Source organism: Sabethes cyaneus, chromosome 1 (assembly GCF_943734655.1).
Source record: "Sabethes cyaneus chromosome 1, idSabCyanKW18_F2, whole genome shotgun sequence".
NCBI lineage: Eukaryota > Metazoa > Arthropoda > Insecta > Diptera > Culicidae > Sabethes > Sabethes cyaneus.
Genome location: NC_071353.1, coordinates 104598133 through 104620985, shown reverse-complemented (window position 1 = coordinate 104620985; position 22853 = coordinate 104598133). Strand labels below are relative to the sequence as shown.

Genomic DNA, 22853 nt, shown 5'->3' with positions numbered 1-22853 from the left:
ATTTTTTCAAAGAAGTGTTTGACATCCGATTTTATTTATAGTAAACGTTAAAATTTGAACGCGCAAAAAAAAGGTCTAACCCTTCTATCGTCAGAAATAAGAAATACAGCTTTTTGCAAAACTTCCACGCTGACCATAGGCCTACCCATGCTTTAATAATGTTTTCAATTCAATAGCAACTGACAGTTTTTCAATCTAATTTACAAATCATGATATCAACATTCTATGGAAAAGCAACATATTAGACAGAACAATAATTATTTAATTATTAAATAACAGTGATGGTGAAAGCCATCTATTCCCATCCACCCCCATTGCTTTCCGTTCCGTCTGGTGTCAACTGAGCGAGTTTAAATTACACGAACGTGTGGATTTCATTTACTGTCGACGTATCTAACCGTGGTGTTTTTGATTTCGTATTTTTGTAGAAGAAAAACAGCAGTGCTGCCAGCGGCTTGTGACAGTATGGCAGAGCTACTGCGACACAATCGACGAACTGGATCCGGGTTCCCCTATCAAACGCACCAATCGTCTCTCTTCGGTGGATGATGACCTGGATGCGCTACCCCTTCCGGAAGGTGTACTAACGACAAATTTGGGCTTAGATGTAGTTGTTGTTGTGACGAAAGTACGTGTTTGTTTGTTTCTGGCTTTCTACTATTTAATATCATGCTACTGCACTTATCTTATTTTAACCGCACGGAGATTTGCAACTGATTACTCGGTTGTAGTTGTGCACTAACAGTACTAATAGTTATCAGATTGTCTAATCTCTCATTTGAGACATTTGAATAAATTTTATTAATATTTTAGACCGACTACATGACCACCCTGGAGAAAGAACTCGACTACCGGGATGAGCATTTCGACTTCATGCAACAGTGGATCCGTCGATTTTGCTTAATCTACGGCGCATCATTGTTCTACACGAGCGTGAAGGAAGACAAGAATTGCGACCTGTTATATAAATACCTAACGCATCGGATCTACGGGTTACCCTTCCGTACACCGGCGCTTATTGTGGAAAAGGATGCCGTGCTAATGTACGGTACGGGCGCAGTTCATTTAAACTTCAACTGACAGTTATTCATTTTTCAGACCCGCTGGTTGGGACAATATGAAAAAGATTAATATATTGTACGAAAATATGCAATCCTGCAAGCCAGATGATTACTACAATGATATTATAGCACAACCGCCTTCAAGAAAGGTAAAACAATAATAAGAAAATATCGCCCTTTGTGTTGAAAAATGTCTATGATTTGCAGACTGTGTCCAACCGCGAAGTGGAGGTTCAGACGGAAGAAGAACAGGCGTTCCTCACACGGCAGCTGCAGCTACTACAGCAGGGACAAACGCCAACGCGAGGCGACTCGCCGATGCGGTCACAGGGTAGTATTGGTAAAACGACGCCACGGACTCCGGGGTCGGCCGGTGCGCAAGGTTCACCCAAAAAGGTACTAACTTTGAGTTTGGTTTTTTCAACTCCCTGAAGCAGTAGTTGAGTTATTTGGGTTTAAGCTTTAATGAAGGAAAAAAATTCCATCTAATCTAATTTTCTGTGGTTAATGGTTCAAAATAATGTACCGTAAGCGCGCCAAATTCTGTACATGGCTCCTAATAACTACATGTAAACGTATTTTGCCAGATGCGTTAATTATGTTTGCGGCTGTGAAATATGGCATACGCAGAATCAGGTGCGCTTACGGTACACAGATAACAAGCAACATAAGTGATATGTTAGATTATAGTCGAACAGATCCGCAAAAGAATTTAAGCTGGCCGACGTGAAGCGAATTGGGTCGTATTTTTTGGAAGTCAACTTCTCTGTTTGCATGCCAAGAAATCGACAATGGCTGCGATGAGTTTTCAGGTAGATTTAAAGCAAAATCTCGCGGATAGATAGGTAGAGTAGCCTATAAACACCATAGAGCTCACTGGTGAAGCTCTGTGTAGGTATACGCAGCCGTTTTTCTTGGATAGACAGCTCAACATATGCCCCGCACTCTGTTAGGTCTACTAAATAGTGCTGTACAGAATTCTGTAATGGACGCTGCAAATATGCTGGCAGGATCTGTTAATTTCCAACGGGTACGGGGTCCATCCCATCCAGCCCCAATATCCCACCTAGAATTGATCGCAGGATCTTACTAATCTAATCTCACACTAATGCAGCCATTTATTGAAGTCAGCCTGGAAAATGACGATTACTTGAATCAATCATTTTTCTTGTCAATGGCCAGGCCAACTGTGCAGCATGTACCGCAGAGAGAGTTGCAAGGAATCAAGTAGAACCAGAAAAAATACCTAATTCCATTAAGTTCCTTGAATTCAAGGGGAAGCAAGAAAGCGTGGACCTCCCGTACCAAACGCTTCCCATATTAGATAATGATTTATTTACAGACGTTGGGGTATCTTTGCTAATAAAGGTTAAGTGATACTTCGGTCCCTCGGGGATGAACTAATGGCATTTAGACCAGAAGCCAGGCTGCAATTGGTCAAGGATATAACGTCTTATTTCGCTCTCTGAAAATAGATTAGTTTGCCAAAAATATTGGTTTAAATCATATAATACTTGAAAATAAAGTCGTGTTGTTGATGGTTGCCTAAAACTACATTTGTAAGGTTAGGAACTGAAAACCGCACGACCCCGCACCTCCTAGCTTGGCTACTCAATTATACAAATTGAAGTATTTCCAGGTATTGCCACGTGGAGGCGCTAGGTAGGGGCTTGGGATGGCTAAGTAGAGCCTTGTTGGGTGCTTTTTCCTAGTTGCCTTCCCCATCTCATACCCAAGAATTGATCGCAGAATCTTACGCTCAAAAATACCAATAGCGGACTGTAGGAGCATGCGAGATTTCGAGATGATGGTACCACTTCTCTGTACGCCTGTTCTTCGAATAGCACCTTCCAATAGAATGTTGAATAACAAATTCGATAGCAACCTTGCTTTAAATCATCTAACATCACAAACGAGTCCGATGTCTCGCCCGCTATTCTGACGCTTGATTTTGAACCATCAAGGGTAGCACGTATCAGCCTAATCAGTTTTGTTGGAAAACCATGTTCGAGCATAAACCGCCACAGCTCATTTCGTTTAAGCTAAGCTAAGTAAGCTTTATTCACGGACTTTTTGGACGAAATCCACAGCCTGAATATTTAGTCCGCCACTGATCATTTTTCAACAAATCCGGCTTGATAAATTTCCACAAATCTGTTTACTATTGATGAAAAAAAGGTGAAAAATGATCACATCGAACGATCAACAACCTAACAAAAAATTGTATAAAAAGGGCACTGGGTAGACGGCATTAGGAACGGTGATTGTACGATTGTTCTCATAGTCCAGTTGGTTGACTTTCTTGTAAATTGGGTAGATAACATCAAGCTTTCGCTCCTCCGGTATCCAAAATTATTACAATCTGCCGGTGTAGACAAGTGACCCTCTCTCTCGGGCCTCTTAATCAGCTCCACTCTAATGCTCTCCTTCCCAACTGATTTATTATTCTTCAGCTGCTTGATGGCCTCCAAAACTGTGCCTATTTTCGGGGTTGGCACCTCTTCCACGCTTATCGCACATGGTTCTCTGCCTGGACACCATTAAAAGGTTCATCGAAGTTCTGTTTCCACCTTTTGGTTACCTCACGATCGATGTACAACGATACTGCCATTCTTATCCTGAGCCTGACACATTTCAACTCACGGCACAAAGCTATTACGGAGTGCGTTTCTGATTCCGATTAGAAGAGTTTCTGATAGAACTTTTACGTTTTATGGAAACGATGCAGCTGGCCCACATACCCCTGCGTTTTATCTCATCTTGTCTAATTCGAGCATTCAATGAGCTTGGGGCCCCTACTGTACAATATTCATAACCAACTGGATGGATGGATGAAATCATCATCAAATGGATGAATTACATTTTATAAGCAGGTATTTTTTCCAAACTTGGGCCCCAACTGTTCAATCTAAGATTGCAAAAAATGCGTTTTAATCTTCAATTAATTAGAAGATTTCGTAGATCGCGAGGCCTCACAGTTCAATATTTATAAGCAGTAGAAAGACTTCGACTGAAATAGAAAACTTTACTTAAATTTGTAGGTATTCAAGCTGTTTTCTGAACAGCTGAACAGTATTCTATAAAATTAGGGCCCAAAGTAATAGAAATATAACGAGATTGGGGCCCAAACAGTTCAAGTTTGAATCGTATGGCATAAGGACTGTATCGAAAAGTCTTTAGCAACATCTATTCGTGAATGAAAATGAAATACGATTATTATTTCAATTTTTGTTTTTGGTTTATTGAAGATTAGTTGCAGATTGAAACAATAACATGGCTTACGTTAGTTGAAATATTAGGTTCTAAAAAATGAGCGCACTTTTGATGAAACTCCTCCCAGCAAATTCTGCACACTAGCTTTTTTGCATTTCCTGGATGCTGCTGTTCAATTTTTCTTGCATTCCTCCATACTTTGGGAAACTATTCCTTCCCTCCTGAAGATCCTATCAACAATCGACCAGTAACGTTCAATTGGTCAGAGCCCTGGACAATTTGGTGGATTCATGTTTTTCTCGACGAATTGGATATTATTGTCTGAAAGGCACTGTAGTACAGGCTTAGCGCAATGTACAGATGCCAAATTCGGCCAAAAGAGAGGGGGAGACTGATGCTGTTTGTAGAGGGATCACAATATTTTTTATAATTATTCATCTTTGTAAATATGAGCATTTATTGCACACTTTGTGAAGAAAATATGCATCGCAGACCACAAGTACAAAACGCATGCCATATTAAAACCTTCTGTCCAAACTTTCCCAGCGCAATCGTACTGTCGGTATCGTCCACCACCTCGTCCGTCGATTTAGTGTAAAATTTTGGCCCTGGAAGCGTTTTTGAATCCTGTTTGGCGTAGGGTATTGTCGTTATCGTCGGGCCACTGTTATGGTCGGGCCATCACGATTTTACAGTTTTAGTAACTCATGATATCTATGATACAATCATTGTAAAACTTCTTACTGTAATAGCTAACTTTTCACAATATTGTGAGTTTCAATCGTGTATTCAAAACACCCGTACTGAATTCAGTGACTAAATCTTCCAAAAAAAGTTTTCCACGCGCAATGAACTTTTCTTCAGGAAATGATTCATGAAATGCAATTATCGAGATAAATTTTGAAAATGTATGAAGTGTATTGTGCTGCACACGTAGACTATAAAAAAATCCCCTCCAGTAAGGTGTTTTGGGAAGGCTAAGGTGAAATACTAGAAAAGCGCTATTTGTACAGGTCGGGTCACTTGAGTAGTCATGGTTGGGCCACCATAATTTTAAGCGCAGAAGCGCAATAATCGATAGAGAATATCAGTCACGTAAAATGTGATGGAATGAAGCAAAATTAATACGATAAATACTTAGATTTTTGTTGTTATTTCATTGTAGTTGTACAGTTCGGAAAAGGCGATAGTAGCAATACTGATTTTACAAGATCGCCAAAATTTCGCAAAAATGCAATTAAAAATAGGGTATTTGTACATATATGAGTCGTTGTTCACGGAATTCATTCTTTTCATGCCTCTATATAGAATTTCAATACGTATGTCTTAGATTTTCTGCGGTGGCCCAAGCTGTACAACATGGCTCGACTATGACAACATTTTTTGTCTTCACGTAAATACCTATAACTTTTTTATTTTTCACGCAATCAGTTTAAGACTTTCCGGAAATATACCTTATTCTTAACCATTGCAACGATGTATTTAGATTTCCAAAATTCCTTTTGAAACCAAAGTTATGGGCGAATTCCAAAACGTGGCCCAACCATGACGACACTCCCCTAAGTTTTGTCGCCCATATAGATGCACTTGTTGCAGTTGTCTATTATCCGTTTATAGTTACCGTGCCCTTATTTAGGCTCGAGATTGTTACTCTCCGGATTTCTTAGATACCTTATGATACTTGTATGTCTTTACGGAGTTCCTGACCTTGATTCACTGAATTATCGCAATGCTTCTTTTAAGTATTTTAGCCAAATAAGACGTTGTTACCAATCGGAGTCGTTTAATATGAGTTATTACTTCAGAATCTACCGAAGTCTAACTGGAACCAGGTTTTCTTCCGGACCAAGGCAGATCCTTCAAGAATAACTCTTCTTTATTAATCGATGATATTTTCACGCTTGCGTGGTGCATTTTAAATCGTTTTGCGATTTGGTGATAAAAAAACACCGTTTTCAGTGCACCAAGCGTGCAAAATTTTTTTTCTGATTTCAAGATCAATCCTAGGCATAGCGAAAAGTAAAAAAATATTCGAAACAAATCGATTGCACAACTCTCTTTAGATATTTAAACAAACTTTTGCTTGCACGCACATAAAAATTACTTCACCCATTTTTGAGTAAAATCATTTTAAAAGTTGCTAATTACTTTTCGATATAACGCCGACCATCTGTCATCGTTCAGAGATAGTACACGTCTAACTCTACTAAAGGTTAAGCGACTTGAGCTAAAGTTATCTACTGATAAACCAACACAGTTGGGAAAACCGTGCATTTCTACCGTAAATCTTCCAAACCTTCTCTTCCTTACTACAGATTTCCTACGGAACTGTGATGCCGAATTTGCGGGGTTAGCGGTCTGTAGTTCACAAAATTCTGTTCGTCGTCTTTGTTTCGTCGCTGTGATCGATACCAAATATGTATTCCGATTCATGTTTGTTTGAATGTTCGTAGTTGTTGGTATAGGTGGCTTAGCTTAGGGTCACACTACCGTGTCTTGAGATAGGACTGCAATCTTGGGTTTAGCGTCGAGACAACACTTTGCTTAATTCAGCCGTCCGTTCCAGGTTAAACGCTATCGTAAGCCGCTCTTAACTTGCAGTGTAACAATTGTCAAGAGCCCTTTATGATATGAGATCAGACGCTCAAGTCTAGCAAGGTTATTCCTCATCTTAACACTCATTTTACGCATGAGTACCTCCTTCGCTGTCAGCATAAAACTTTGTTTCCACCTGGGTTAGTTACCCGATCTCCACTAATGTTGCTCGTATTCCAGCTGTTTGGAGGAAAATGCTCCAGACTTTCTCTGGTTACGACTGTATCATACAGTGGCTTTTATATTTTTAAGTTTCAGTTTTTTAAGAAATTTTTGATCTTTTTGAATAGTTTTTAGACAGTGTTTGTCTTTTACGTCTAGCTTATAGTTATGTCTCCTTAAAACTATTAATCGTCTCAAAAAAAAAAGATTTAGTATGAATAATTCTTTGGCTATTAGTTGATACTATGTCATGTTTTCTGTTCCGTTAGGCTAGGTAATTTGCATCTGCAAAGTACGATTAAATCATTCTTCCACTACAAAAAGCAAAACTTAGTTGAAGTTTTTGTATCATTTTTAAAATTATAGTAGTTTATTATCAAAAAACGGTGTCGCAATCGCTCAATTGACTGAAAACTGACTTCATTTTGCGTGCAAATTTATCTGTCATACTGATATATTAATATTAGTTTGTATAAAAAGTTTTTAAACCAGGCTAATTATAGCTGCAATATCTTCTTGGTATACGAATGGCTTTTAAGAGAATCTCTCGTTTTCTTAATTATTATCTGGCCCGAATATGATTGGGGCAGGTATCAGCCCCGAAGGGCCTCTATGTGTGTACTCACTTAAAATATTTCCATTTTTTCACTTCAGGTTGACGGTAAACTAAATCCTTGCACACCGAGCGGTGAGGGCGTACTCGCTAACTTCTTCAACTCATTACTGCTGAAAAAGTCCGGTTCACCCGGAGGCGGAGCCAGTTTACCGGGCGCAACAGGCCTCTCGCCACGAGCAACAAACGGCGGTGGTGATCTGGTTACGGCGAACGATAATATCTCCATGCGAACTGATGCCGCTATGGAGTTGGACCGTATGACGCGTAGCGTCAAGAAGGATCTGGACTTCTCGGCTCAATCGGACTGCTAAGGGAGTTTCTTGGGATCACAGATCCGCCACATGATGGTAGCCTTGTTGCGAGACAGCGAACGAGAACGGAAAGGCGACTGTAAAGACCGAAATTTGCACGTGTCGTGTGATATGGCTTATATGCTCTACATATACTCTGCGCTGCGGTATTGTTTGTGTGTGAATGTGAGCGCTTCTATACGCAAAACAAGAAATGAGAGTCTGCTAAACAGTGAGCTGGAGTGCGAGTGTTTGATAAAGGGAACGGTTTGTGTTCCACAATTCACCGAAAGTGGAAACGTGGAATGCATATCGAACCATTTTTAATAGTTAGTTAGTGCGGTAAAGTAGAGAGAATAAGTCGAAAAGGAGAGTTTTCAATAATAAGTGCATATTTGAAATGTTCTTTCTGCTCTCGTTAATGGTGCTTCTTTATCCCAACCTGCAAGAATAAAATAAGAAGGTATTACAGTTTATATTTCATTTCACAACTCTGTGGGCTTCGTATCCTTTATCTTAGCTTAGAATGTTACAACCATAGGAAATGCTATCTCCAATATAGCCAACTTCATTATTTTTCGTAACTAAAAAACTAATCCTGCATTTTACAAATCGCGTACCACTCTCCATCAATGCATGCTTACTCAAAATTAAAACATTCACTGCAGTGCACTCAGTTGCGAGAATAAAAAGGACAGAGAAGCCACCCGCAATGCAAAACGCAAGTGAGAGAACAAGAAAACATTTCCTATTAATTAACTTATATCGAATTGATAATGATAATTTGCAGCTTACGAGATGATGAGCTAATAAGTAGAGCAACTTAACTTATAAACATTTATCCATTGTAATTCCTCATTAAAAAAAAGAAGAAACATAAATAACACACAGGCCGAGCAAGAAAAAATTCCATAGGGAAAGAAGAAGATTTATTATCTCATTTTAAATTTATGTCGTTTTCCTCTAACCTTGAGGAGATCGGTTTAAAAAAATGAAATTTAGTATTTTGTAATAATTTAATTATTCTTCTGTTCCAAAATGAAACCAGGTAACAAAATAAGTACACCAATAATTTTGCATTGTTTAAAGTTATGTGCTAACACTAGATTGTTTCCCGTAGTACGCAAACACGAATTGTCGATTTGACCCATTTCAATTAATGTGACAAATATTTAATCATGTTGAGAATTAGAACAGATGACTAGGACAGGGCTTCCACTCTTTTTTAGCAAAATCTTGACCAATAGGTTCCAACAGATTTGGTCTAACGTGGAAGCCAGCTGCGCTCTTCACTGGATAAACATTTTTATATTTTTATAGAGTTCTCCATCTTGAAGCAGGTAGCTTCAATTTATGATTTCGAATGTCGAATGTGTTTATTGCGGCATTGATATCTGTAGCAAAATAGCCTTTCATGTTTATGTGAAGCCTATCACTAACTACTGGACCATCATCAGCGTATCTTACGAAAAACAAACAGTTATGCTAAATAAAAAAGCAGAGAAACAAAAATAGTCAACCATTTGCCACATAGTAGGCTGATACTAAAATCTACTAACCCATTTGGCGCAGAGAAACCATATTTCGGATCATTTAAGAGTTATTAACTCGTACGAACGATGAAAATAAATTATTGCAAAAAACAAGTTTCATTGTAACTCTGGCTGTGTTAAGTATGTCCGAAAGCCTTCAGACTATCAGTTCGACGGACTTGAGCTACACTTTCAAAATGATTAGGGTTCGTATACCGGTATACCGAACCAGCACCCTTTTTGGATGGTGAAATACAGGCAAGGGTCCTACTTCGACCTGAACAGGTCAAACTCTCGCAACGCCTCATTGAGCTGGTTGTACCTAGTCATTCTCGATGGTTTGAGTCCGTACAATGCATGTTTTAGCTTGCACATCTTCGTCGGATCACCAACAAAAGTACAAAATCTGTTCTGATTTATTAAGACTGACAGCCGATAAAAATAAAATGATATTTATGTGTATTGTTTATAAACATGCTAATGTTCACTGTTTAGGTTTTTAGCCTATCTTTATGTTTTTGGAACAATGTCACCCCCTAGAAGGGGTGAGATGGTGCCAAAGTTCATGCACTTCCAGTAAAATTAGGTTACATTGTTACCGGAACATCCAATTTCGGAAGAATGATCATTGCGAGAGACGACATCCGGTCGGGACGAAGCTTTGGTGGACTGGAACTACACGGGCGACATCTCAGAACGCTGACAGAGTTGTAAGAGGCAGCAGCTGTTCCGGCGGAAGCGCAGATAATTTACCGGTCATAGAGAGGTTGTGAGGATGTCGAACTACGCATCGTGAGCGTACGCGATGAATATGACTTAGATGAACGAAGTGAGTGTTCGAGACCAAGCGTGGTGCTGATGGCCAGAGTAAGACACACAAAGTTCGATTCGTGGCCAAAAGGCGGTTGCAGCGGCCAGGAACGATCTTTACGAGGAAAAAGCGCCAGAAAGAGGACTGAGATCATGAAGGGCTAGAGCAACTATTCTGGGACAACGGTACGTTCGTTCTATGAGAATGCGAACCAATCTCGTAAAAGATACACACCGAAATCTAAAAGTACCATCATCCGGGGCGAGATTTTGCCAAAAAAGCATATATTTTTGTTCTTTAGCTCAGTATACTTACAATTTAGGAACTAAGTAGATTTCAAACCTGTCAATATATACTAATTTGTTCAATTAACAACTACCGTAGAGATGGTTTAGTTACAATGAAACCTAATTTTACTGGAAGTGCATGAACTTTGGCACCATCACACCCCTTCTAGGGGGTGACATTGTGCCAAAAACATAAAGATAGGCTAAAAACCCAAACAGTGAACATTAGCATGTTTATAAACAATACACATAAATATCGTTTTATTTTTATCGGCTGTCAGTCTTAATAAATCAGAACAGATTTTGTACTTCCTTCGACGTTTCGACTATATTTTGTAATCTTTAAAGACTACAAAATATAGTCGAAACGTCGGAGAAAGTACAAAATCTGTTCTGATTTATTAAGACTGACAGCCGATAAAAATAAAATATTACAGTCGACAAAACATATCCACATAAATATCAGTATAAAGTAGTTCATATGGGACCGTCCATGAACTGAGTGGACTATTAGGGGCAGGGAGTTGACCAAAAACAACGCATCATACAAAAAGTATGAACGAAAATAACCCGGAGAGGTCTGAAATAAGTAAAAATGAGTTCGTAGTCAATGGACAGCCATTATATAGCCAGTAGCGTTTCTAGGGTTAACAACGGGCAGATATATGAAGGGGTGTATCCTAAGCGGGCATACTTATTTGATCATTTATCAAAAGTAACCATTACTTCATTCGAGAACCCGCGACCGCAGAACATGTGGTCTATCCCACCCCTCTCTCCCCTCCTTAAAACTGGCAGTTTATACACGGTATAATATATTCGTCTTATATAGTGTTTATTCAAAGTATCTGAAATTTCCAGAGAAGAAGTAAAAATTTGTTTAAATTATTTAGCAGACCTATGATGCTGTTTGCTCTAAAATGGGTGATGCAATCTAAGGAGCCATTCAAATATTACGTAACGCCAAAAACGCCATTTTCGCGAACCCCCCACGCTCTCGTAACAATTTGTAACAATTGTTTCTTACACCCCCACCCACACCCGTAACGCGTAACTTATGCAGCTGTATTCATATACTCGATCGCTCTGCCGATGATTACGCTACAGTAACTTATTTAAATTTAGCTCACAAATGTCAGGTAATTTGGTTTTGTGTAAATTTATATATATTATATGAATAGTTTATTTTTTCAACATTTTTATATATAATGTTACGCGTAACATTGTCGCTCAAGGCCCCCTCCCCGTAAAATTTGCGTAACGATCTGTAACAGAAATTTAAGGAGCCCCCACCCCCTGCTGTCGAAATATTGTGCTCAATAGTAAAGAATGTGAGTATACTGACGTATTTTTGTTGTGTATGTGAAATCCACAAAATGGATCGATCATTACGGCTTGGCACAATCTCACCCCCCTTAAGCTAGAAAAGTACAAAGTTTCGAAAAATATTATTTTCGTAATCAAAACTTATTCTACGCATAACTTTTCAATACATTGTAAATGATTAGTTTATATACCTTCAAAATAGCAAGTTGATGCGATTTCTTGTTTGGGTTGGTTTATGCGGGACATTTTTTACAAGCGTTATTTCCGAGTATTTTTGATCGCGAACTTTGAAACCCTGTTTAGGCTAAATAGTTTGCTAATATTATCTGCGTTCCATTCTAAGTTATGAATAAATATGTTATGTTCATCAGCATTTTGAATTTAGGTCACCAGTTTCTATCCCCCGTGGCACAATCTCACCCCGGATGGCGGTACCCATAAACGATAATATTACCTTGGCTCCCGATCTCAAAGAGATCCGGCGAGAAATTCAATAGCTAAAGGCCAACAGAGCTGCCAAAAACGACCGATTTCCGGCAGAGTTCTACGAAACTTATAAGCTGTGGTTCAAAGGTACATGAGTACCAGAGAGCTACCTGCCCTGGCGGGTGTTGTGGATTCGAATCCGGTTATAATCTCAGATTATAACTTGGTTCGACCCATGCACCTTCCAGCATTGGACAAAAGGTAAAAATCACAACGACTACTTCAGATCAAATTTTCACAACGAAAATTGCTGGGGCGCGCGTGTTACATTTTCATAGATAGCAGATAACACACGAGAACGGGTTTCCGCACAATCTGAGTAGAAGATTGCGGGAAACAGATGATCTGTCCTGCATGTTATTTAACATCGACATTGAAGGTGTAATCAGGCGGGCGGAAAATGCAAAAGTATCCAGCTCCTAGCCTTCGTAGACGAGCTTGACATTATTACTAGAAATTTTAGGCCGGCGGATGCAATCCACGCCGGTCTAAAAACGGTGGCTCGCCTCTCACGGACAATTACTATTAACGACGATGAACTGAAAGTATGAACTGAAATATATTTTGGGATCCCTGGTCACTACCGAAAATAATACGATTAAGGAGCTTCAGCGACGCATTCAAGCTGGAAGTCAGGTCTACGATTTCATCCGCAAGGTATTTCAAGAAGCATATGCTACCGCGCAAAGCTGACGATTTACAAAGCGCTAATTAGGCTGCTTTACAGAGTCCTTCATAGACTGGAGACTAGTGTTCGACATTGGTGCGAAAATTGAAGTCCGGGTTCTGGTCCGGTCCGGTTATTCCGACTTTATTCCGGTCCGATTTGGCTCTGTTCCGGTTCCGGAACGTGAACAGAGCCAAATCGGTCCGGATTATTAGTCTTTATAGTCGGAATAACAAAGTTCGTGCCGAATTTAAACCAGACCGGAACCCGGACTTCAATTTTCGTTCCGATGTCAAACAATACTTGAGACTGTAAATTTGCTTACGTTGCGGACTGTTTTTGGCGGAGTACAAACGGAAAGTGGAGAACTGCGCAGGCGTATGAACTACGAGCGGCAGGCACTGCTTGGAGAAATTTTCATCATACACATGGCGGAATTCGGGATGCTACGACGGGCCGGCAATGTCGCAAGGATGCACCCCCGGCACTATACACAGAGGAGCCCAATGTGCTAGAAAGAGGGTTCCAATGGCTAGACCAGGTTGAAGTTGACTTGTGAGTGTCGATGCGCTTAGCTTAATGAATTGGTAACAAGTAGCAATTCCGGCTCGTTACGGTGTAACTTCTTTTTTTTCTTGTCTCCCAAAGTGAAGTTTTTCTGAGCTTTGCTAGATCTCAGTCATAATAGAACTTTAATTCCTCTTCACCATCCTTCAAAGGTTGGTAGATTATTTTCAAGAGGCACTGTTTGACCATCACTGATCTGCACCCAACAGACATTTTTGTTGTAAAATAGCTTATCATGGGATTATTCCACTGTTGTTAGCCGTATAGCAGTTAAATAAGCTACCTATTCAACAAAAATGTTTGTTGGGCAGCCTCTAAAACGCTAGCAGAGCAGAGTTTAATTTGGTTTTCTGTATGGTTGGAGAATTACATCATCACGATCATTATATTTGTATTATAATAACTTTTATAACCTTTTATATCCTAAACAGAGGGGAAGTTAAAGTTTCATACGTCTCTGCTACTTCCCTTGAGGTGACCCATAGTTTTTGCAGTATCTTTTCAACGAAAATATTCAGATATCGAAAAATTGTTTTAGTAAAAAATTTCTGAAGGTATAAACTTCCTGAAAATTGTAAAAAATATTACAATTTTGCTTTATATATATGAAACACTTAGTACCTAACCTTAGTTTTTTTTATTAATTATCAGTTATTAAATTACACAACATCCGATCGAATTTATTATTTGAACCGGACAAAATCATCGTTCGAGCTAGCATTACTATCCATAAACAAAGTCGCATTAGTCGCACCTCATCAGTCGGCTTCGTCACAATTCGGAATTCGCAAACGATTGAAGGCAACCCGTGAACAATCGCAAGTTCCGTTATTCTGAAACTAGGTACATATTTACCTGTTTGCCTGCCGTCTTCCTCAATACAAAAACATCAACTGATAACGATTGATAAACAGATAACACGGTTTGACGGAAAGTGGAACTACCGCGTGAGTTGCCGATGTGTTAAAGCGGTCTTAGCCTGACTATTCCGGAGCGTCTTCGGCGCATACACACTTATGTTCGCGTACGGTAACAACGGTGACGGTGCGACGGCACAGCAGACAATGTCAACGCTAGATACTCTGGCAGTAATATTCGAGCGGTTTTGCTGGGCTGTTAAATCAATGCCAGAAGCTTGTGTTTTTTGTCAGCATTTAATTGGCTTCGTAAGAAATTCAGTTTTCAAAGATTTACGGTCATGTAGAACGTCACGTTGATAAGCAACTTCGAGCAGCCGAAAATTCAGCTGATTAAATTACATGGCTGACGCAACGAAATGGAAGCTTTTATCAACGAAATTGTAGAACCACGGATTATTGATCTAATAGTGTTAATTTTACCGAAATGGAAGCTACTGCTTTACATCTTTTTAATGAACGTAAGGATTCTGCTACTGTTGTTATCTACACGGTTGGGGTGTGCAGTATCGTGGAGTGTACCTACACTAGGCTGTTCAAATACCTAGTAGTTTATGGCTATCGATAAGATAAGATTTTTTCACTTGCAGCTAGACGAATTCGTTTCAAGATGATATTGGCAAGGGAAAAATCCCTTTACAAATTCGTTACCTTAGTTTACCATCTAATTATTAATAATATTCCTAATAAGTAACTTAGTTACTGATAATGTTAGTTGGATAAAATTGTGTTATTCATATGTAGCTTTTTTCATGTTGTTTAAAAAAACATACTAAACTCATTCAAGTGCGACTCTTCAATGCTCAATGACGTTATGTGGTCGTTATCTAAACGGGATAGCCTGTTTTTGGCGTTAAAGGTCATAGAATGCCTAATAGAAGAAGGAGTGCTTGAACATAATCAAGCACAGCTTATTCTTTTGAAGTTTTACATTTTTTGCCATTTAAAAGTGCTTGAGCATGTAGGATGCTATACCTCTACAGGTTTTCATTGGCAAGACAAAATATTTATCATCATGGAGATAATCCTGGCTAGACCCCTGATGTCCTAGTCCTAAGTCAGTTTAAGCGCGTTATCCTACGTGATTGCGCTGTCTAATCGAAAAGAACCAGCAAATTGTAATAATCGCACTTACTACAGAACCTTTACGGGGTTTATAAATATTGTTGGAAGTGATATTCTTCGGTATACTAAAACTGCAAAGTATTATTACGTTTTACACATTACACCACACATTTGAAAAAATTGCCTTAAAGTTGTGTACTTCTTCTTTTTATCCAAGTTATAATTTGAGCCAATTATAACCGGATTTGAGCCCACTGAACATTAGACCCACAGCGGAATGGACAAAAGAAAGACTCCACAACCCCCTTGTAAGGCGTGCGACGTACGGCAAACTCCACCCGCCAGTGTTGGTGGGTTGAGTTATTTTTTGACGTAAATTGTGCCTCTTCCTCCGTGTATTGTAGTCAAGCGGTCAAGCCACTGGACGAGAAGTTTAATCGAAATTGTTTACTAACCGGGACGACGAAACTATGCAGGTAGTTGCTACTTGCCGTCCGTGTCCCGTGTGTTAGCCACGATTCTCAACGCGGATGTTCGAGGTAGGCTCCGTTCCCATGGATTAGACCAACCTCATGTTTTTTTTCTTGACTGTTGACTTTTAATAAAACTTTTGCAGCCTAAAATAACAGTTTATTAGTTAAAAATTTAGATTGATTAAATCCAATAGTTGTTTAATTTAACAAAAAGAAGAAGACGCTCGTTGTTCATTGTAGTATAATAATTAATTACATGGCAATTGGAAAACGACCAGGACCAAAAAGGACAGATTTTTATCTAGCTGTACTTGTTTTTCCCACCATCCTATTACATCAGCATCCAATGACTGTGATAAAACGGGTGGGTCAAATTTATACAACCTGGGGTCAACATATAAAGCTGCGAGGAAAGCTGGATTATCCAGCCGCATGTAATGGCAATAAGCTAAGGCTTTGTACAGCTGTTTTGGCACTGTGTCCACGGATTCTTCCAGTTCCAAGCAGCACTCCTGCCAGTAGAGATAGAAACTACCGCACAACAAAGATTCCCAATATATATATATATATTATATTGGGGTTTGGCAGCAGCTACAAAGTGTTCAATGCGTTTCCTCTAGTTGGTGTTGAACGATTTTTGTATTTATACCGGCAGAAGATTGATTATAAAATCTCACTGCTCTCGTAACCGGTCGACCATAAATTATGCTGTGCTCTAACGTGTTTCGCCATCCGAGAATGGTAGTTCGCAGACGGCATTGTGGCACAAGTATCAGTAACGCTGGAACAGGACGAAATGTTGGCGACTGAGTCAATCATGCAGGCTTGCCATTTCCTCACTTATTGTGCAAAAAGTTTTTTTGTTCAATACAATGAGCAGAACTGCTGCCACAAATAAGAAATCCATTCACACAAAGCGAAACAGGCCAAAAATAAAGAGAAATATAAACAAAATTTAGTTTCTCATTGAGCGAAAAAGCAACTGGACGGGAATTCCAATGTTGCCATATCTATCATCCACTATCGTCATATGCAGCATTTTTTGCACTGTTGCCGCTGCGAGAAATCTAAATAGTTTTTTTTTGTGTCCCATATCATGGGCAGCCAAAAAGTGTACTAACATTTTATTGCTCAGTTCACTCCCTCAATGAGTAGAAGGTAGAACATTAATGTGTAAGTTGCTCAGCAATTGCAGTCAGTAAAAAGAGAAAAGTTAAAACAAAACGGAGCACAATAATTCGTGACTGAGAAAAGTGTGAATTTTTCTCTTCTCTTTTTTTATTCTGAGGAGGGATCATCCCTGAACGCATGCGTTAAAAATGGACTGATTTCGGATGACGACGAAAAAAATTCAATATTCAAATTCATTGGAACCGATTCGGCATCAACTTTACAAAAGGGCTCTTTCTTTTCCTATACCAGTCCAGCAGAAAATAACAATCACTCGGTTTGTTTACATTTTGCAGATTGACCCTTTTAAAAAGTTGGTACCGAATTCTCCTTAAACCTTCTACATAAATGTAGTTGGCCGGATCCTTAGCCATGGCCGATAAAAATTTATATATCGGTATGTTCTTCAGCTCTCTTGTGGCTTTGGCGATCAACTGCTTCTCCGTTTTTGCTACAAAAGTAATGAAGTAGATCTCCAGTTTTAGTTTAGCCCCAAAATTTAGTATCGGTCACAGCTGGGGGACGTTGGGAGGGATGGCGGTCTTCGGTAAAACATTTATGTTCAGCCGGTCTATCTTCTCCGGTGATCTCTGGGCATAATGGACCGAGGCCAGGTCTTGTCACAATACCTCATCATCCTTTGAATGATACTTCTTGATGAAGACGACAATCTCCGGCAGGCACTTAGTTCCGTTTACCGAAGAATCACGAAGAAAAGAAGAGCGGCTAGGACATTCCATACTCGCTGATCGTCAGCCGCGAAAGGATCTTCTTCGGGAACCTCGTGTGGGAGATGTATTTGCGTCATCCCTTGCCTCATTAATTTTATTTAAATGTTACGTCAAATTTCGATTACTTCTGTGTTACTTAACAGCAACACCGTATGTTCACCACAGAGGCACTGGACAAAAGGAGACTGCACGACCCCCCTTATTGAGCTAGCGACATGGATTGGGTTATTTTTAGACACAAATTGTGCCTCTTCCTTCGTCTACTGTAGAACCACCGACCGAGAAGTTTAATCTACCTTTGTTTTTACTGGCGGGACGACGACACTATGCAGGCCCTTGCGACTTACAAGGTACTGCGTGTGACGCTGTTCGTCTGTCAGCGTGTTAGCCGCGATTCTCGGCGCTAGTTGCTCCAGTGGTTGGGAACAGCGTTGCCACAAGTACAGATTTTTGTTCATGCGTAAATTTGGGACCTTGTTATTTCTGCAAAAATCTGCAAAAATAGCGGAATATTTCAAGTTTACACCACTACAGGTACTACCTCAACTACTGGAGCATATACCCTACATGAATTAAAAGGAATCGAATAATAAATGATTTGGAATCTAAATGTAGGGGAATGTCGTCGTAGAAATGAGATTTGTGGACCAAAAGATGGCCCAACCACGACGACATTCCCCTACGTTTATTTAACGGTCATTTAAAGAACAAAGATTGGTGACGGAGGCCTGAATGTATGTAAAGTCTCGAAAATACTAGGCGAGTTGACTATGCAGCTGCTAGCAAATGAGCTTGCAAGCTGATCGTAAACTGCGTGAGTTTATGATCAGCTCTTAAGTGCACTTGCTACTAGTTAGTCAATTCGCATAGTATTATTGAGACTTTACATACATTCTGCTGGCAAGTATTATCGAGGTGTTACAGTTAAGTATTTTTTGTAATGTTACAAAAACATTTATATTGTTACGTAATAGAAATAATGAGATTGTTACATAACAATGGCATTTATGTGACGTAACGCTACATTGCTTTAATGTTATCGTAATGTTACATAAACATTATTGCAATGTTACATTATAATGTAACAATGTTATGTAAAAAAGTGAGAAATTTCCACCATCCTGTTACTCTCAGGTTACGTAACTACAACCTCACATCATAACACAGTTACGTAACAATCTGGTTAATGTTATGTAACAATGTTGACCGGGTACTGTTCTTTTCTGACCTGATCTGTTGAGTCAAAATTTGGCTTTGGATTCGTTATTGAAACACCTTGGCTTAATTTCCAGATTAACTTTTTTGCGTTTTCTCCTTACGATCTTTCTACTCCACCTCGAATTTTGACCACTCTAGTATACCATGTTGAATTATCTGTCTATTCAAACAGAGCACAGAGTTTCTGTGTTTTAGGTGTAAGCATTTTAAAGCAAAACTTCTTCTGTTTAGTTTTTCTTTAGGCTCATTTTGCAATTGCTTGTTAGTAAAGGCAGTATTTGTTAGTCAAATGGGGAAACCTTTATGTTGGCTAGCCACTACTCATTAAACGTCACTTTGTTATTTCTGCTGGCTGCCCTAAAAACCATTACCTCTACTGTATACTCACTATTCAGGTCATCATCTTCTCCCCAATCTACTTCTTCAGTGTGATCCTGATCGACCGCTGGGGAGAGCTGCAGTTAATCTGCCCATCGGCCGCGCTGTTCGGATTCAACTTAATTCACCGTGCTCTATTTGTGCGGTACAACCTCAACAACACACGGTCGATATTCCTAGGTGTAGTAATTCTGGGTGCAGGAATCTCAGCAAGCGGCATGGTCGCCATGTATAGTGCAAGCAACCGAGAAAGCTTCCTAATGGTGTTGCTATTATACAGCTTAATAGGTGGTAAGTTTAATAGTCAAGTATCTACTAGAACTCCAAAGAATGATTCTCGTATCAAAATTTTGTTTCAGGTTATGGGTACCATCTGATATTCTCCAAAGTGTGGAAATTGCTAGCCAAAATTTTCAACGCAAAGAAGGAAATGTTTGTGATAAAATTTCTACATTCATTTGGACAATCGATGACGTTGCTGTTCCTACTGGTAACATTTCACTGTCCGTGGAAAGATTACATATTCGGTGCACTTTTGATTTTGTTCGGTGGAGTACTGCTAAATATTATTCCGATGACTATCTTGATCGTAAGCGAAAAGAAATACCTGAAATTTGATCAAGATTCCATGATCCAAATAACAGAGAAAGGAAATGAATCGTTTTACAATGACGTATCGAAAAGTTACGTAAATTCAGATGCTAACGAGCAACAAGTGATAGAACAAGATACGGTACAAATGCCTATGACGAGTTGGAAAAATCCGGCTACCTACAGCCGTCAGGAAGAACCCGAAGAACCAATAAATATCGAAGATGACTTCGATGAAGAGATTCTCAGTCGCGAAGGTAAATTTTTCAATCCGGATGGAGTCGAAATTTTAGAAATCATCATGGAAGAAGATGAAGAAAATATGGCAGCGTATGAGGCAGCTACTGCAAACACTGTGCTGGCCTACAAACTCAATGAAAAAGATCAGTGGACGTTTGTTCATCAGTTCATTGAATCCATCACGGGCTTGTATCGAAGTTTACACATCAGAGAACATTTCAATACGAAAATAGTGAATTCCATCCGTTATGCATTTACCGACATGAAATTCTACAGTTGTTTATTGTTAAAATCGACCGATTTGTGTATTTTTGTGCTTTTCTTGACTCTACTACCGCGTTTCATGTCATATCACTACTATTACCGAGGGAAACCCCGGCAGATGCTCCTAATGTCGTTTGTCATCATTTCTTCTGCTTGGGCCAGCTGTTCGCTGCTGTTGCTCTGGTGCGACATCAAATTTCGCAAACAGCAGGACAAGTTACTCATCTTCAGTATTCTGTTTAAAACATTCGGCTACTTTTGTGTATACTCCACCCGGTCCAGCTTCTGGACCGTATCCGGATGTCTACTAATCGGGGTAGGTCATGCCGTTAGCTGTTCCTATCAGGATTTGGTCATCAAGCGGAAGTTTAACGCACTCAAATGGAGGCTGATCAAGAGTGCGCTTTGCCTCACTAGTGGTTCACTGGTGGTGTTGTTGGCTATTTTGGTCAACGTGGCTTACGTTTATTGTAGGATAGACTATGTGTTGCTAGCGGTACTGCTGGTGTACTGCTTTAGTGGGAGTCTGTGGCTCGTATGCAATTACAAGATTATATTCCGATAGCAATGTGTACAAGCCTATTGAACTAAACTATCCGAAGGTCTGAAATATGCGGTATACGGACAAGTGCTCACTATAGCGTTTTTCGGGTAGAATTAAACTAAAAATTGCGTATAGAAATAGGTAGCGTAGTGTTTACACCTACTGGTGGGGTTCTACAGTTACTCTACGAGAGATTTTTCTGTCCAAAAAAACGAGTATTCCTTTTGCGTTCGGTAGAATTGTAAGTCTTTTCCAAGTGTTCACGTTGAAATTACCCAAGTAACCAAAAGCATTATAGCATAGGACTATTTCGACCTGAGAATTTGACTGAGTATCAAAAAATTCAATGCTATACGAATATACCGGAAATTCCATGCGACGTAGTTTTACATCAACTTTCTGCTTCGTTACATTGTATTCATTATAATATCTACACTCAAAATAATCCACACCTTCTTTTTCTACGTGAAAAATCACGTAGATTTCTCTACAGGGAGTTACGTGATTTTCAGCTGATTGTTATTGGAAAAAATAATAACATCCACCTGATTTTCACGTAAATGCATTAGTATGCGTGCGAACTACCTGAAATTCACGTAAATAGTACAGGAAAAGCTAGATGGAAAATATTCACATAACTTTTCCTATAATTTCGACGTGAAAATTATTTTGAGTGTAGCAATATTTTATTAATTTGAAAATGGTGGAGCTTCTTTCAGCCCGTCCAAATCCTGTGATTGCTTCACAAATGTTTTGCTCCCTGTTTTGCTTGTATCGCACCAATTATCGTGCGAACCAACTACCGGTTGAAAGCACCAATAAAAAGTAAATAAATAAAATTGTATCCGATAACGGGAATCAGTTACGAGCAGAGATGGCAAAAATCGCTTCTAGCGATCAAGATCATAGGAGCGATCAGATTCAGATTCATTGACATCACTACTTGTAAGCGACAAACACTTTGTCGCGATCCGTACAGATTATGACAAACCTCATGATACATAACAGATACAAACGATTAGTCGTGTGCATCATATGAATCACAATACAAACAACATGTGTGACCTTTTTCCTCGCAGCTAGGTAAGATGTAACACTGTGATCGACTGCTGAGACTGTTTAGAGAACAAAATCATGTGATCAACGCTAATGATTCACTGCTTGTCATGATCTGTACGGATCGTGATCTGTGCGTGTGGCGATAACTCACAGATTTTATCAAAATCACTGATCTTCCATCCCTGGTTACGAGTACTGCAGTTCATGAACTTTGCTGTTTCTGTGAATAATTAGGAATAGTATATTTTCATACTGTACCGTATATTTCGCCACCCAATGTTAATGCAAGACGGTTCGTGGATACCTTTGAAATATTCTGTGGAGAAAATTATTGAGCAAGGAGAAGAATCAATATTAATTGCGCTCCAAATATTTTTGCAAGTCAGATACAGATATAACGTTTGCATTAAAAAATGGACTTTTTTAGCTTTATATTAGCTTTATATTAGTAATTATATTAGCTTGCAAATAAATCTACGCCCTTGCGAGCGGTCTTCCGACAGTTAACCAGAACATTCACCATTGCGGACGAAAACATGCGTGTATGCATGTTTTTAAGTGCTTTCTTCGTTTTATTTACCAATTCCTCC

At 39.3% G+C, this 22853-nt stretch overlaps 2 protein-coding genes across 2 annotated transcripts in view; both read left to right on the top strand.

The window, feature by feature from the left end:
* LOC128732525 (cytoplasmic dynein 1 light intermediate chain 2) overlaps positions 1–9578 on the top strand; it is a 34571-nt gene extending 24993 nt beyond the window's left edge. The window contains exons 4-8 of the mRNA XM_053825794.1: positions 429–628; positions 814–1043; positions 1099–1210; positions 1269–1457; positions 7686–9578. Coding sequence (XP_053681769.1) covers positions 429–628; positions 814–1043; positions 1099–1210; positions 1269–1457; positions 7686–7958 — 1004 coding nt within the window. The 3' untranslated portion in view covers positions 7959–9578. The remainder of the gene's footprint in view (positions 1–428; positions 629–813; positions 1044–1098; positions 1211–1268; positions 1458–7685) is intronic.
* A 5311-nt stretch (positions 9579–14889) lies between these two features.
* LOC128732515 (uncharacterized) lies at positions 14890–21225 on the top strand. Its single transcript, XM_053825783.1, has 3 exons — positions 14890–14991; positions 19583–19856; positions 19925–21225. Exons 1-3 carry the CDS (start codon positions 14890–14892, stop codon positions 21223–21225), a joined length of 1677 nt encoding a protein of 558 aa, XP_053681758.1.
* Positions 21226–22853: the final 1628 nt, after the last annotated feature.

Excerpts from the sequence above, each read along its gene's own strand:
- LOC128732515 (XM_053825783.1), top strand. The coding sequence starts at position 14,890 with ATGGAAGCTTTTATCAACGAAATTGTAGAACCACGGATTATTGATCTA. Across the intron at positions 14,992-19,582 it reads TTTACATCTTTTTAATGAAC|GTCATCATCTTCTCCCCAAT; the intron begins GTAAGGATTCTG and ends CTCACTATTCAG. Across the intron at positions 19,857-19,924 it reads ATTATACAGCTTAATAGGTG|GTTATGGGTACCATCTGATA; the intron begins GTAAGTTTAATA and ends ATTTTGTTTCAG.